The sequence below is a fragment of the Hyaena hyaena genome, unplaced genomic scaffold, assembly GCF_003009895.1.
Source record: "Hyaena hyaena isolate Hyena2069 unplaced genomic scaffold, ASM300989v1 scaffold_103, whole genome shotgun sequence".
NCBI lineage: Eukaryota > Metazoa > Chordata > Mammalia > Carnivora > Hyaenidae > Hyaena > Hyaena hyaena.
The window spans coordinates 2550559-2564161 of NW_024080735.1; the positions used below are offsets into that span (position 1 = coordinate 2550559).

At 52.1% G+C, this 13603-nt stretch overlaps 1 protein-coding gene across 1 annotated transcript; it reads left to right on the forward strand.

Annotated features, from left to right (window-relative positions):
* Nucleotides 1-4902: 4902 nt before the first annotated feature.
* On the forward strand, nucleotides 4903-12655 carry LOC120234136 (histone H3.3A). The gene is made up of 4 exons (XM_039235801.1): nucleotides 4903-5006; nucleotides 6441-6591; nucleotides 7831-7984; nucleotides 12202-12655. The coding sequence occupies exons 2-4, from the start codon at nucleotides 6464-6466 to the stop codon at nucleotides 12328-12330; spliced, it is 411 nt and encodes a 136-aa protein (XP_039091732.1). The 5' UTR covers nucleotides 4903-5006; nucleotides 6441-6463; the 3' UTR covers nucleotides 12331-12655.
* The last annotated feature ends 948 nt before the right edge of the window (nucleotides 12656-13603 follow it).

Below are 13603 nucleotides of genomic sequence, written 5' to 3' on the forward strand. Positions count from 1 at the left end.
AAGGCAAGGAGGCATCAACACTCCCGGGGCACCTGCCGAGTCAGGGCCTTCACCCTGCATTTCTTCCCTAACTAGCTGGGATCAGCGCACTCGGGGGCTCAGCGGCATAAACATCTGACTTGATTTTTAGCTCAGCTTGTGATCTCCCAGTTCATGGAATCGAGCCCCGTGTTTGTGCTGACAGCAAGGACCCTGCTTGGGATCCTCTCTCTCCCTCTCTCTCTCTGCTGGCTTGCTCTCAAAAATAAAGATTAAAAAAGAAAAAGAAAAATTAAAATCTGGGAAGCACAGAGTACAATAAAATAAGAAAAAAAATCGAACCCATCCAAATATCTGCAACGTTTGAACCGGAATGATCTGGATCAATGTACTTCAATGTTGTTTTCCCATTTGCTGGCACATATATTGACTTATAAATTTTCCAAGCATCGGGCTGATTCAGAAGTAGAGGGATTCTATGTCCACAAATGAAAATGCGTAGGAGCCCTTTATGCAACAGAAAAACTTTTAGTGGTCTCTCTCTTTTCTTTTTTTTAATTTAAGAGCGAGCTTGCAAGCTCGAGGGGCAGAGAGAGAATCTCAAGCAGGCTCCACGCTCAGCACAGAGCCTGATGTAGGGCTCAATCTCACAACTGTGAGATCATGACCTGAGCCGAAATCAAGAATCAGAGGCCTAACCAACTAAACCACCCAAACACTCCTTAATTTTTTTTAAAGTAAGATCCACGCCCAATGTGGGCTTGAACTCACGACCCTGAGATCAAGAGTTGCCTGCTCAGGGAACCTGGCTGGCTCTGTTGGTTAAGTGCCTTACTTTGGATCAGGTCCTCATGTCATGGTTCGTGGGTTCGAGCCCCGTGTCGGGCTCTGTGCTGACAGCTCAAAGTCTGCTTGGGATTCTCTCTGTGTCTCTCTCTCTGTTCCTACCCCACTTGTGTGCACTCTCTCTCTCTCTCTCTCAAAAATAAATAAACTTTAAAAAAAGAATTTAAAGAGTTCTTCCTTATAAAGTCTTCATCAGGAATGGAATATGGCCATTTCAAGCATAAAACTTGATATAAAACATTACGTTCACAGACATAATAAGCTCAATGTTTCCAGTTGAAACCTTCAAAAACCTCGTATTCAGGAGTATTACACTAGTTGAATGGTTACTATCTTCCTTAAAATGCAACAAGTCTTGTATAGTGATTATGTAATATATTTATTATATATATATTATATATAATTATAATATATAAATACGTGTAATGAAATTTTAACGCAATGGCTTCAAATCCCCTCCACTTTTCCCTCCTGTCTCCTACAAACAGGATCACTCTCCGAGAGTAAAAAAGATACGCGGAAGTGGGAAATATTGCCCTAGAGAGCCAGTGAGGTCACTCCCCGTGAAAAGCTGGGGGACAGCTTTCCATACGAGACAGAAGCACCATGCCCCGCGAAGGGAGGGCTCGACACTCCCCAAGTGGCCGGGCTGGCGCTGGTGCCACCAGCGCGGGCAGGCAGGTGCCCTGGGGGCTGGCAAGCGCCCACTGTCACCAGAGCTGTGGGAGCCACTGTGTGGATTTGAGCAAGGTCAAGACTTCATCTGACTTACCTTCTATAAAGGTGAGCAGAGACGGAAGTGGGTCATCCCAAGGCACTTTTCATAAGATCACCAGGACCACGGAGGGGAGAAAGGGACTCTCCGGGAGGACCCATGTGCTTTCTGGTGTGAGCAGCTGGGTAAGTCACAGCGCCGTTTACCAGGGAAAACTGAAGGGAAACCGTTCTGGGGAGAGGACTGGGATCCGAAGCCTCGGGACGGATTTTTCGATAAAGTCCAAACAGAGAGAATCTATAGACAAAAGAGATTTAATAGGCAGATCAGCTATTTCTACGGCTCCCACGATACAGACGGAAATATCTATAGATGAGATGATGTAAAAAGTCTAGGATTAGCTGCAGAATAATTCAAGTGGGAGAGGCAGGGAAAGTGAGTAGACGAAACAGCGAGATTGGTCACGAATAGCTCATTTCCGAAGCTAGGTAATGGGTGCATGGGGTCCATCATACTGTTCTTTCTACTTTGCTCATATCTTTGACAATTTCCATGGTCAAGGAGGCACAGCAAATTAGGAAAGGGCCCAAACTGGGAGTGGAGTTAGGGTGCTAGACCAGTGGAGGGAAAGAGACAAGCCCACTACTATCCTGGACCTCACGTTCTTTGGGGAAGAGACAAATAATATACAAGCAAATAAATAGGATCCTTTAAAGCAATGTAATAAAGAAAAAGGGTGATGTGATCGTGAGCGGGGTGACAGCCCTGGAGCGGCCAGAAACGGCGGCTCCGTGACAGCATCCAACGGACTCAGGAACCAAGTAGATATTAATAGTGGTGCTTTTAAGATCCTTCCCCTTCTTTCTTTTACTTTCACTTATAAACAAATCTAAAGTAGTGGCTATAACCATACTATTCAAGGAAAAGTGTCCTCACTAAAAAGCTTTTGGTCCTCTCCTCCCCATACTTTTTTAAAACTCCAAATTTTGAGGCCATTATTAGCCCAAGAGTTTTATTTATTTTTCAGAGACAGAGACAGAGCATGAGCGGGGAAGGGGCAGAGAGAGAGGGAGACACAGAATCTCAAGCAGCTCCAGGCTCTGAGCCATCAGCACAGAGCCCAACGCAGGGCTCCAGCCCGTGAACCATGAGATCATGACCTGAGCCGAAGTCGGACGCTTAACCGACTGAGCCCCCCCAGGGCGCCCCAGCCGAGAGGCTTAGAAGTAAGAGGGTAAGCCCTCTTCTGTCAGCTGCAGCTTTCTGCCACTCTCTGGGCTCCGGGAGGCCCCCTTCCTGCCCCTCCAGCAAGCGCCTCTTCCCCAGCAATCAATGTTCCTAGATATGAGAAGTCCTATGAGAACAGGACTGTAGCTCACGATGGCCACTGTTGCATGCCCACCACCCAGAATTGTGCCTAACACACAGTTGTCACCACATACATACTCACACGGTGCGAGAACTTCCAGAATCCACTAGGTAAGGAACCGGACAAGCACCCAGTGCGGATAAATAGAGGAGCCCTGCGTTGGGCTCTGTGCTGATGGCTCAGAGCCTGGAGCTGCTTGAGATTCTGTGTCTCCCTCTCTCTCTGCCCCTTCCCCGCTCATGCTCTGTCTCTACCTTCATGCGGATAAATAGTACTTCCATTTCACAGATGGACAGCTGAGCTGGTTCCCCTCCTTAGAAATGTTTTTCACAGGGGCACCTGGGTGGCTCAGTCGGGTAAGTGTCAACTTCGGCTCAGGTCATGATCTCACGGTTTGTGGGTTCGAGCTCGGCACTGGGCTCTTTGCTGACAGCTTGGAGCCTGGAGCCTGCTTGGGATTCTGTGTCTCCCTCTCTCTCTGACTCTCCCCTGCTCACGTGCTCTCTCTCTCTCAGAAATAAATAAAAAACAAATGTTTTTTACAGCCCAAGCAACAGAAGCTCTGGAAAAATGGAGCACATAAAGGGGTTACCCCTGTCATTTAATATTTCTCGAAGATAGAACAAATTTAATGCGGAACGGCTTTCCTGGATCAATTCAACAACATTTTGCTTCCCTGAAAACAAAACAACAAGCAAAACAAAACTCTGCTTGGCCCCAGTGACAGGAACTCTTCGCAGAAAGCTCAGCCTGGGCTTTTTTCTTTTCTTCTTCTTCTTCTTCTTTTTTTTTTTTTTTGCATGTGTGCTTTTAGGAGAGGCTTGTAGGTTGCACGCGCTCTCCACAGCAACCACGGACACTTAACATCCATTAAATAATAATGAGACAGGAGGCCTGGAGTTTCTCCCGGGTCCGTCCCTTACTTAAGTGACCTTGGACAAACCCATTCCCAGCCTGCTATCTGATTTCCGCGCGCCCGTGTCGGGGAAATGTTTACGACCAAGGTGCTTTATAGGATCTGGAGATCGCGACGGGCACTTCGCCCTTCTCCCAGGAGACGTAGCTCCCGCGCAGTCCCCCAGGGATGCCCGCAGGAGCCCCGGGGAAAGCGCCGGCACACGGCCGCGCCGCGCTGGCAGGGCGGTCCGGGGACTGTCCGGGCGGCCCGAGCCGTGGCAGGTCGGCTTCCCGGGCTACCGAGGGCTGGAAGGCGGGGGATCTCCACCGTCCCCGGACCGCACCTCCCTCCCGGCCGCCGCTCTGCGCCGCACGCCAGCTGTGCGGGCCGCCCCGGCGCCCCGGGCCGCGGCCGCGGGGACTCGGGCGGCCGGGAGGGAGGTGCGGGGACCGGCAGGCGGGCCGCGCGGCCGCGCATTGTTGTCGCGCTCGCAGAGCACAGCCATCTTGCGTCGGGCGGCCCGGCGCCGCCACCTGCGGGGAAAGTTGCGCGCGGGCGGGCCGTCCGCCCCGGGGCCCCCGAGGCCGCGTCCCCCGGGCCGACCCCCTCCCCGCCAGCCGCCGCCCCGCCCCCACGCCCGGGCGTTCACCAGCCGCGCCCGGCGCCCCTCCCCCACCGCCCCTGGGCGCCCCGACCCCGGGCTCCGGGCGCGGGATGACGTGGGCGCCAGCGGTGGGGGGGGGCCGGGGGGGCGGCGGCCGGGGAGACGAGCGGGACGGCCGGGCGCGGGCGTGGGGCCCAGGGGCGCGCGGGCCGGCGGGCCGGCGGGCGGGCGGCCGTCGCGGCGGGAGCCGGCGGCCCTCCGGCACGTCTTTTGTGTTTGTACACACTCGGCGCGAGGCGGCCGCGGGGAGGGAGCAGGCGGCGCGCGGGGGAGGGGCGAGCGCGCGCCAGCGAACGGGCGCGCGGGGGGAGGGGCGGGGGCGGGGCGCTCGCGGGGGCCGGGGGCGGGGCCGAGCCTTCCCTCCATTGTGTGTGATTGGCTGGCGCGCGGCGCGGGGGCGGGGCGGCGTGTGTTGGGGGCCAGCCTCGGTGTCAGCCATCTTTCAATTGTGTTCGCAGCCGCCGCCGCGCCGCCGTCGCTCGCTAACGCCAGCGCCGCCTCTCGCTCGCCGAGCTCCAGCCGAAGGAGAAGGGGGGTAAGTTTCCCCGGCCGCCCGCCTCCCCGGGCCCGGGCCCCGCTGGCCGCCCGCCGCCGCCCGGGCCCCGGCGCCGCGGGCACGGCCCCCCCGCCGGCCCCCGGGGCCCGGCCCGCAAACTTTTTGGCCCAGAAATGGAGGTGCGGAGCGAGTTTCCGCGTCCCCGAGGCGGCGGCGGCGGCGGCTCTCCCCCGTCTCTCGCCGCCTCGGCCCCACAGCAGCAGCCGCCGCGGCGCCGAGCCGCTCTCCCTCCTCCCCGCGCCCCCGGCTCCCCTTTCTTCGGCCGAATCCCGCCCGCCGCCCCTTCCCGGGACCCCAGACCCTCACCATGACCCGCGCGGGCCCCTTAACTGCCGCCCCCGCGCCCCGGTCCCCGGTTTTCGGGCGGGAAAAGGGGGGAAAATCGCCGCCGCTTCGCACCCCGGGCGAACTCGCTTCTCGATGCCTCCCCACAGTTGTTGCTGAGCTTCACCATCTTGTCTCTCTTCTCTGGTCACCGACCATATTTTCTCCCCCGTCTCCCTCTCCCTCTCTCTCTGTCTGTCTTCCCCGTCTCGCGGACGGAGGAGAATTTTTTCGGAGAGGGACATTTTTTTTCCTCTCTCTCCTTTTTTGGAGAAGCGGAAACTTGATGCATTTGAAATGCAAAAAAAAAAAAAAAAAACTTTTGCATTTTGGAGGGCGGCACGTGGCGGGGGATCGGGGCGTTTCGGGCGCGTCGTGCCCCCGGGAGGAAGGGGGCCAGGCGCCGATTGTTTGCGCCCCGGTAGGGGCGTGGGGGGCCTGGCCCCAAAAGTTTCCGCGGGCCGGCGATCCCGGCCCGGCTGCGGGGCGCTCGGCTGCGGGGCCGGCCGCGGGACCGGGCTTTGTGGAGGGCTGGCCGCCGGGCGCCGCTGTCCCCTCCCGCGTCCCCGGGCGCCGTGTTGTCAACACAACTGTGGAGACGCGACCCCAGGCGCGTTTTCGGGGATTTGCCCCGGTGCGTCCAGGGGGTGGGGGGCGTGGGGGGGGGCCGGAGGCATTTTGCCGAAATTTAACTGGACCTTTCTGTGGTTTGCGGCTTCGTTCTTTGGACTTGTCTGCTGGTCAGATGTTGACGGACGGTTCTCATTTCTACTTTAATTAAAGAGATGGAGGCCGAGGTCGGCAGGGGGGTCTTTTTGTTTCGCCGTCGGCCTTTTGAGGGACGGTTGGCGTTAAGGCTCCCAATTTCCCGAGTCCCACAGTTTGTTTCGAGAAGTCCTGTCTGGGCGGCAGACGTGATCTGCACCCTCGCGGATTATATAACACGACGGACATTGTTGTTTTGTGTTTGGTTTGGTTTTTTTGTGTGCGGGTCATAATTTCCAGATCGGCGGGGCGGGGGCCGGCAGTGGCAGGAGAACTTGGCCGTCTGGCCGTTGTGGATATGATTTTTGTTTTTCACGCCGGCAGGTAAGTAAGGAGGTCCCAGCACCATGGCTCGTACCAAGCAGACTGCCCGCAAATCCACCGGGGGTAAAGCACCGAGGAAGCAACTGGCCACAAAAGCCGCTCGCAAGAGTGCGCCCTCTACCGGAGGGGTGAAGAAGCCTCACCGCTACAGGTATTTAGAAAAAAGAGAAGAGGAAATAGTGGGACGAAGTCTCTGCGGAAGCAGCGGTTATAAAACATAGTGAAAAGATGTATAATCTAACTTTCTGATCCAGGGAAACCGAGGTTTTTTCCCCCCTTTGAATATTTGCTAATACTTAAAAAATAAGTGTGTATATACATATATTTGAAAATTTAGTGTTGGTTTCTTTTGGACTGTTTTATTTTGATGTTGCCCAGAGCAGGCCTGCGGAATCACCCGTGGCATTAATGCAGTAGATTCACATTTTATTTAATCCTTGCGTTAGTAATGTATGTTTCTAAAATAACTGTTTTGTAAATAACACATGTGAGGATGGACACTTTTACTTTGGGTAAAATAATACATATTAATACGAATTTTATTTTAATAACTCTCAAGGCGGGCGTGTTTTGTTTGAGTAAAGTTCTTCATTTCCTGAAATTGGTGTGTTTCCTTGTGTGGGCACTTTCTGGTTTTGAACTGCCCTCAGCGGTGTCGTTAAGGGCATCTGCCATTAGAGGGCAGGAGCTGTCCGTCCTTAGCCTCCGCAGATGCTTTTATAGGTCCTCTAAGGTAAAAGCTCCTAGAGCGGAAGGAGTAAGTCAGGCTTGAGGTACAGTTCTGGTTGACACACGCTTAGTAGGAAGAGAAAATGGTGCACAAAAATCGTTCCGTGTAGAAGGTGCCCTGCGCGGCCGAGAACACCCAGACTTCCCCACTGCTGAGGGGTGAGCAGTAGTCAGAGTGAACATGTTCTGGGAAACGGAACTTAAATATACCTGAGAGCGGTCTTAAGTGAAGCCCGTTGGGTGGTGTCGGTGTGTCTTCTAGAAGAATTGCAGGCGTGGGTGGGAAGGCGAACGGGGCCAAAGTGAGAAGAGTCTGAATGTTGACTTTCTTATCAGTGGCCTGACACCCTCCCGAGTATCGATGACAGTCCCCTGGTGCACCTGTTTTCAGGATGAAGAAGATGAACGGGACTTGGATAAACTCCCTACTTGGAACCTCCTTTAACATTAATGTATCTTGCTTTAAAGGAGTTAATAGGTTTGAATATTCAGATCATAAATTGAGGAGTGAAATTTTTACATGGAAGCCAAAGAATAGGAAATGGGTGGTTTATTTTTTTGGAAACTGAAGTGTTTTAACGCTAACCGCTTATCCTTGTACGTTCTTGTATGTGGCTGGTAACCACTGTGTTAACGCTGGCTTGTTCTGTTTTGCGTGAAGGCCTGGCACCGTGGCACTCCGTGAAATCAGACGTTATCAGAAGTCCACTGAACTTCTGATCCGCAAACTCCCTTTCCAGCGTCTGGTGCGAGAAATTGCTCAGGACTTCAAAACAGACCTGCGCTTCCAGAGCGCGGCCATCGGTGCTTTGCAGGTGAGGTGGCAGGTGCGAGGGGCCCCAGGAGCTGGCCCTGAGGGCCAAGGTCACTTCTAGACCTTTCCACATGCTTTGCTCGTCCCCAGCCTGCGAGGTGGGCGATGCCTTTACTTCGCTGTTGAGATGGCCAGAAGGTTTGGTGGCTCAAGGTCACATACACCGAACATGTAACTTGAACCCATTTGGGTGGCAGTCCCCATTCGAAGCCATTTGGCTGCACGTGGTACACCACTCGTTCAGCTGTACGGTTTTTCCATTTTTTTTTTAAGCGTTGTGTTGAGAAGGGCGTTTTGAGGGAAGGAGAACCCTCTCAATCGGTTCTGGGTGCCTTGGATGTTCCAAAGACGTGGCACTGAGGCCCGTATTGGTAATCAGCTTTGAGCAGTGACCGTGGGGAAGGGAATGGACAATGAGATGTCTGGGACAGGGAGGGGCTGCGCCCTGGGGTGAAAGCGGCCCAGAGGTGGCTGGGATTGGTTTGGCGATGGGAAGACAGGTGCGCGTCAGGGGCGACAGGGACGTCAGGACGTGGGGCTGGCCACAGCATACATGGATCCCAGCATACAAGGGAAGCACACAGAGTTCAGTCCCGGCACCAGGCGTCAGAGCACCGAAGGTCCAGCCTCAGACGCGGTTCTGTAGCTGTAGGGTTTGTCTTTTGTGCCAGGATGAAAGCCGGAAGTGCCCACAAGTAAGGTACTTGGTCAGAGGCAGGGGTATAATTGACACCAATTGCGAAAGTGCAGCCCATATTCTGTGGCGTTTGGCATTTTTTAGATCAGTGTCTCTCAGAGCCTGGTAAGACTGCCGCCTCCATGAGGGCCTGGGTATGACTGAAATGCAGATTCCCGGGCCCCACGGCCAGGGATCAGGATCTCCAGGGGCTGGGGGGGGGACCGCGATGTACAGACCCTCCAGCGGGGGGCTGTCACGGCTGCTGTTGCCGAGGCCAGCTCTTGCCTTACGTGTGAGGCCGATGTGATAGGTGCGTTCTGCACTGCACTGTGATTGGTCGGGCTGTTTCTATGGTTCGTCTGAACTTGGCTCCATTGGTGGGTTCCCAGAGTAGCAGCCATTAAATTCTCAATGAATTGAAATTGCTGAAATTTCAAACTACTAACACCTTCTAGTGCTGGTACTTAAAACTATTTTCTGTTGTAATCATTGTTTAGCTTAAGGTCTCCTTTCACCTCTTACAGTTGCAAATCATGTTTTGCCCGCTCCATTTTAAATCCGGGAGTATTACTAAGGTTGGCAAGCATTTGATAGAAAGCTGCTGGTTTTGATTTCTAGGGGCCGTGAGCCAGGGCTGTGCTTAAAGAGCACATTATGCTGGGGCGTCCCAACATCTTTGGGTTTAACTGTCCTCGAAGGACCCTTGTAAATGGAGATCCTCAGCCATCTGGGTGAAAGACTATTGTCACTTCGTGTGTAAACTGCCACTGTCCCTGGCATACTTTACAGCAGTGAGTGAGCCTGTGTTGACTTTGGGCACTGCTGACTTTGCTGCCTGTGCCCCTCTAGCCCGTAGACGGCTCTGTGTGAGAAAGAGGGATGTTTGTTACAGGCGTTTTGTATGGGGTTCCCTTTTTTGTATACAGACACTTTGGGTCTCTTAAAGACCTAGAGATGGAGGATCTTAATGGAAATCACGGAAGCGAGCAACTGAAACGAAATTCCACAAGTCACCTTATTTTTGGCGTTAGAATTACACAATCTACAAATCTCTAATAGAACTACATGAGGTGGGGGGGGTAGTGCCGGGGTGGGGGGGGCAAAGAACTTAGTCTGGGTTTGCCCTACGGTAATCAGATCTAACCTTTGCCTTTAATGTCATGAGAGTTTGGGCTGAGGTATCCTTGGGTTAACAGTACAGACGGTGTTTTGAAATGGTCGAAGAATCAGACATTGAATGTAGTCAAAGTGCTGTAAATCAGCATTTGCTTCCAGTTGTAAGATATTTTTTCTTCTGTCATTCTCTCAAAATTAGTTTGTTGGGCTATAAATTGATGCAGCGGTCTTTAATTCGCATTGCAGCCTTCCTGTTTAGGAGATTTTAGGATCTGTGTAATAGACTTAGCAACATATGGGTCATGGTCAGATCCCCCGTGAGTGTAGAATACTCTCCCAGAGCTGAGCAGACGGCGCCCCTGTAAAACCAGTAGTCTGGATCCGAGGTGGAAGGAGAGCTCCGGGCTGCCACATGCCAGTCGCTCAGAGCAGTCCCAGGGGTCCCCAGGACCTGTTGGCTTGTCCTCTGGCAGCTCCTGGTGCTACATCTGGCAGAAGCATTCTGGTCGGGCATCACCCCGAGATGATCCTGGGTGAAACAGAATTAAACTGGTGTCTGGTGTGCATGGTGAACCCATCAGGCCACACCGTCTTTTCCATACTTCCTGCCCATTCCTTCGACTGAATCCCTGGCTAGTCAGGACTCTGCTTTCAGTACATCCTCTGGAATGTTTGCCTGGAAAAGATGTAAACTTAATTAGGGTCAGATTAAAAAAACAAACATTTGTCAAACATGAACTCAAGGGCAAGGCGGCGTGAGTAGAAAATGAGGCTCATAGGTTAAGTTAAAGAGGTGGCTCTGCTGTCTGACCAACCGCCAACAGAGGCACCGGGGAGTCGGGGAAGGAGCTGGAGGCTACGTGCCCTTGGGAGCCGGGGGTGGAAGTGCTCGCTCTCTCCTGCACCGAAGTCTTGAGCTGGGCTTTATTGGGTAGATAAGATCTGACTCTTAAATGCAGCAGGGGGCTTCTGGGGGGCCCAGTCGGTTAAGCTTCAGACTCTTGATTTCAGCTCGGGTCATGATCTCACAGTTCCTGAGTTCAAGACCCAGGTCCATTATTGGTACAGGGCCTCCTTGGGATATTTCTCTCTCGATCTCTCTCTCTCTCTCAAAAATAAATAAACATTTTTTAAAATGCAGCAGAAAAACATCGTAGGGGTTGTAAAATTTGGATGAAACAAATTTTTATAGAAGAGAGACAGAAGGCAAAAAAATATGAAGATATAAATGTGAAGGGAGTGCTTTTTTCCACCAGACGATAATGTAAACCATTTGAATTGTTGCTGTGTTGACGCTTTGAAAAGCAAGTCTCCGTAGCTTTATTACAAAAGCAGAATGTTTGAAAAAAGCGAATCTGGCTATTTCCATCTACGTATTTTGTGTATTATGTCGCATATGTGGCTTAAATCGCTCAAGCCCTGGGCAGCGTCATTTTTAGTTTTATCGTCACCTAAAGGTTCCAAAATGGAAAATATTTTTAAATTAGAAACAGCAACTACAGAAATTTTTGTTTTTTCAATCAGAGAAGTAACTTCCCTACAGGGGAGAACACACGGCCAAACAACCTCATTGACCGCTCTTGATCCACTAGAACGGTTGGGCCGATGACCCCACTGGGGGGCTGGTTTCTTCATTTCAGAACAAGTAAGCACATGCTGTGACTTCAGCTAAAGGATCCTCCAGCTTTTCGGGCTGCTGCGAGGCCCTCCCAACTTGATGTGCCCAGTGCCGTGAACGCCTCGCACAGCAGGTGCATTCTGGATGGTGGGGATTGAGGAGGCCTTCGAAGACTCAGGGTGTAATGAGAAAAACTGGAGGGGGAAGGTCATTACAGATTGGGGAGCAGGGAGGAGGGTGCACCGGGGAGGGGTGCGTCTTAGCACCGGTCCAAGAGCGTAAGCAGATGACTGGTGGAGTGTGTGCTTTGGGACCCGCTGTCCCCGCGCGATCGCACTGGGGTGGGAAAGGAGACATAGGTGAGGACCGTGCGACGGAACCCAGTTGCGCTGTGTTGGATTATTGGCAAGGGGAAGGCTCGGACAGACACTCGAACGGCGTGGGTGGGAGTCGGGAGGAGGGCGGAGAGGGTCGAAGTTGCAGTTCCTGGATTAAATGGATTTACTTAGGACATTTCCGTTTATAAGAAATCACGTGTTAGCATTAGGAAAATCGAACCTTACTAATGAAATAATTTGACTCTGCTGTAACTTGCTAAAGATTTCCGAGCTCGAGCTTCCCACTTGGCGTAAACGGCCTTTCAGCCTTGTCGCCCGGGTTCTTAAATGTGCCCATTTGGTAAACTGGTCACCATCTTCTCAAGTAGGTTTTCAGACCGTTTAAAAACCTCGTCGTTTGAGCTGATCCAGATGAATGGGAACCGGTGCTAATAACGCCGTTCATCTCTTTCCTTATTCCCCTGCAGGAGGCCAGCGAGGCCTACCTGGTGGGCCTTTTTGAAGACACCAACCTGTGCGCTATCCATGCCAAACGTGTAACAATTATGCCAAAAGACATCCAGCTAGCGCGCCGCATACGTGGAGAGCGCGCCTAAGAAGCCACTCGGGTGGGAAACATTTCATTCTTTAAAAAAAAAAAAAAGAAAAAAATTTTCCTCTTCTTCCTGTTATTGGTAGTTCTGAACGTTAGATATTTTTTTTCCATGGGGTCAAAAGGTACCTAAGTATATGATTGCAAATGGAAAAATAGGGGACAGAAATCAGGTATTGGCAGTTTTTCCATTTTCATTTGTGTGTGGATTTTTAATATAAACGCGGGGACATAAAGCATTAATGCGAGTCAAAACGCTTCGGTGAACACGTTTCAGCAGTTCAACTTTATAACAATTATAAATAAACCTGTTAAATTTTTCTGGACAATGCCAGCATTTGGATTTTTTTAAAACAAGTAAATTTCTTATTGACGGCAACTAAATGGTGTTTGTAGCATTTTTATCATACGGTAGATTCCATCCATCCACTATACTTTTCTAACTGAGTTGTCCTACATGCAAGTACATGTTTTTAATGTTGTCTGTCTTCTGTGCTGTTCCTGTAAGTTTGCTATTAAAATACATTAAACTATACCTGCTGTTGGTCTTTATTCCCAGCCCGACCCATTACGCCCATTACAGTTGAGTCACAGGAATGCTCCGTATTCAGAATCACTTTAGTGCCAAGTGGCGTGTCACCTCCTGTCGGAGACAAGGCCTTTGGGAGATGGAGAAAGGATACAAAGAAAACTGGAGGTATTGCTCTTCCTCCAGGTGCAAAGTTTGCAGAGAGTATCTCTCTTTGTGAAAACCAGACCTTGATTGACTCTTTGGATATGTTGTATCCCTTTTTTTTTTTTCCCCAATGTTTTGTTTATTTCTGAGAGAGACCGCGTGAGCAGGGGAGGGTCAGCGAGAGAGGGAGACACACAATCTGAAAGAGGCTCCAGGCTCTGAGCTGTCAGCACAGAGCCCAACGTGGGGCTCGAACCCACGAACCGTGAGATCATGACCTGAGCCAAAGTCGGATGGACGCTTACCCGACTGAGCCACCCAGGCGCCCCTGGGTATGTTGTATCCTAACCGAGTAACCCCCCAACCCAGCTGGCCGCTGGTGGAAGCACCTGGAAATAGATCTTTGTAAGCAGCGAGACTACATTATTCACGTACCACGCCGATTAGACTCTGATTGCTTAGGAGTCCTGTGACTGCACGTGTAACCACGAGTTTCAGCCTCACCGGCGAGGGCCCTGGAGACCTGGCTCTTCCAACAGGCCGTGCGCTCACCCGGAAGTGACTGACCAGGCACCAGGAGTTTGTGCCCAGTGCTGTTCCA